This window comes from Propithecus coquereli, unplaced genomic scaffold (genome assembly GCF_000956105.1).
Source record: "Propithecus coquereli isolate 6110/MARCELLA unplaced genomic scaffold, Pcoq_1.0 Scaffold56, whole genome shotgun sequence".
Classification (NCBI taxonomy): Eukaryota; Metazoa; Chordata; class Mammalia; order Primates; family Indriidae; genus Propithecus; species Propithecus coquereli.
Window position 1 is genome coordinate 2,650,025 of NW_012151507.1, and position 1,894 is coordinate 2,651,918.

Below are 1,894 nucleotides of genomic sequence, written 5' to 3' on the forward strand. Positions count from 1 at the left end.
AGTGCTTAAAAGATATGGTAATTAAGTGAATTAACTAGAAGCCTCAAACACGTGGGTAAACTAAAATCACCTGTCGGCTTATTAAAAATGCAAATACCGAGCGCCATTCCTATTCATTTAGAATTTCTGGGGGTGAAACTCAAGCAAGTCAATTCCAGACGCTCTCCAAATGATCCTGAGGGAGAGTCCTGTTTAAGAAAAAACAAAAACAAAACAAAACAAAACAATCATGGACCTAGAAGGTAATCAACCGTCTAGAAGAGAACTGGTCCAACATACACCTATTATTAAATGGCCCTTATAGGGGGCGTGGGACCGTGCTCTGCCACTCAGGAGAGCAAAGCCTCCAAGATCTAGAAGACTCAAATCAGTGTTGAGAGAGTCACATACACACCACCCCATACTCTTACTGAAGTGCGTTAGTGTGAAGCTGCGGGCTTGAAAAATGCCATGATGAACAATGAAAACATATAAAATATCCGAAATGATGTATCACCTTGGGTTATTAGACTTGATGTCTTAGCCCTAAACTTTCTGTTGTATTACTCTAGAGGCTCAGTAGCACCAAGTGGAATTCAGGGTGCTGCAAGACATAAGGAGAGCGAGGAGATTGCAGGAACCGCCCGCGGGAAGGGGGAAAGAGATAATGGGGCGAAGGTGAAAGGACCGGGGACGCCTCTGAGTGCCCATCCGCCCCAAGACTCGGGACGTCGCGTAACCAGGAGCCCGGAGCCCTTCTTCTGGCTCCCTTGGCACTTACCATGGTTTCAGGTTCTCAGCACAAGGAAACTGGTACCGTTGCAACAGGAAGACAGCACCACCACCACATTATCCGGTTACTTTGGCAACACGGCCCCGCCCACTGCCGAACACGGCGGGAGTCGCACCGCACCGCCCCTTCACGCTGTCGCCTGGGGCGACGGGACGCCGCCTTCCTCCTTCCAACACTTGAACTTCCGTTTGGTTGACAGATAACCTGGAAGTTTAAGCGAATGCGGAGCTTGGGCTTAAATATTGCTATACAGTATTTTATTTTAAAATAGGCATCTGTCCACTTTTCACGCACTGAGGCCTTACATCTTATGCTCGGTGTTACTTGAGTTTAACCGCACTGCAGAGTATGTTTACCTTTCTCGTTCGGAAAAGTATTCCGGAAGCGAAACCCTGAGTAATCGGAAGTGATTACGAGAGAGACGCTTGACGTCAGGAGGGCTTGGGCGGGCCGATTTCGGAATGGAAGAGGAGTGTGGCAAGTTTACCCAGTGACACCGAGCCAGAGATCCTGTAAAGTGAAGCCCCCTGAAGTAGCGAGAGTACAAATCGTAGAGGTAAACCCCGGAAGAGGCTTGTGTAACTAAGAGGGGATGTTGGAAAAGTACGAAAGTCGAGTTTGGAGCGACGTGGCCAGGAGCTTTGGATTTAGGTGAAGATTGTTTCCAGGAAGGCTTGTTCAGACAGGGACGGAACTTCGGTTTTGATTTCCCGGGACAGCAAAGGTTGACGTGCTTGTCGCTTCCCCGCCTGCCGCTTTCATATCTGGTACCCATTCCCCTCACTGTCCCAGCCCTTCACTTGGTATTTGCCGGCCGACACTCTGGGCTTGTACATTTCTCAGAGCAGCTTCCAAGCGCGGTTTCAGTGGTCTTTGCTTTTACGAAGGATCTTTTGTATACCTGTTTTCAGAGCAATAGACTATATAAATGAAAGAGGGTTTGTGACTGATAACGAACTTAGTCGTGGGAAACCCTGTGCTGTGTCGTATCGAGTACTAGGAGTGATTTTTTGTTGTTGTTGGTGGTGAAACCAGTTTGTCATCTAGTATACAGTTCGTCGTATTAAATATTATTGCATTAGTATCACCTTCCTTCTCATGGTCTCCGGTAAATCTGAGTGT

The 1,894-nt window shown here is 47.7% G+C and overlaps 2 protein-coding genes across 2 annotated transcripts in view; one reads left to right on the top strand and one right to left on the bottom strand.

Annotated features, from left to right (window-relative positions):
- NME7 (NME/NM23 family member 7) overlaps positions 1 to 795 on the bottom strand; it is a 164,930-nt gene extending 164,135 nt beyond the window's left edge. The window contains exon 1 of the mRNA XM_012657709.1: positions 761 to 795. Coding sequence (XP_012513163.1) covers positions 761 to 763 — 3 coding nt within the window. The 5' untranslated portion in view covers positions 764 to 795. The remainder of the gene's footprint in view (positions 1 to 760) is intronic.
- A 1,075-nt stretch (positions 796 to 1,870) lies between these two features.
- The window catches only part of BLZF1 (basic leucine zipper nuclear factor 1), a 62,876-nt gene continuing 62,852 nt past the window's right edge, over positions 1,871 to 1,894 (top strand). Inside the window, exon 1 of the mRNA XM_012657710.1 lies at positions 1,871 to 1,880. Coding sequence (XP_012513164.1) covers positions 1,871 to 1,880 — 10 coding nt within the window. The remainder of the gene's footprint in view (positions 1,881 to 1,894) is intronic.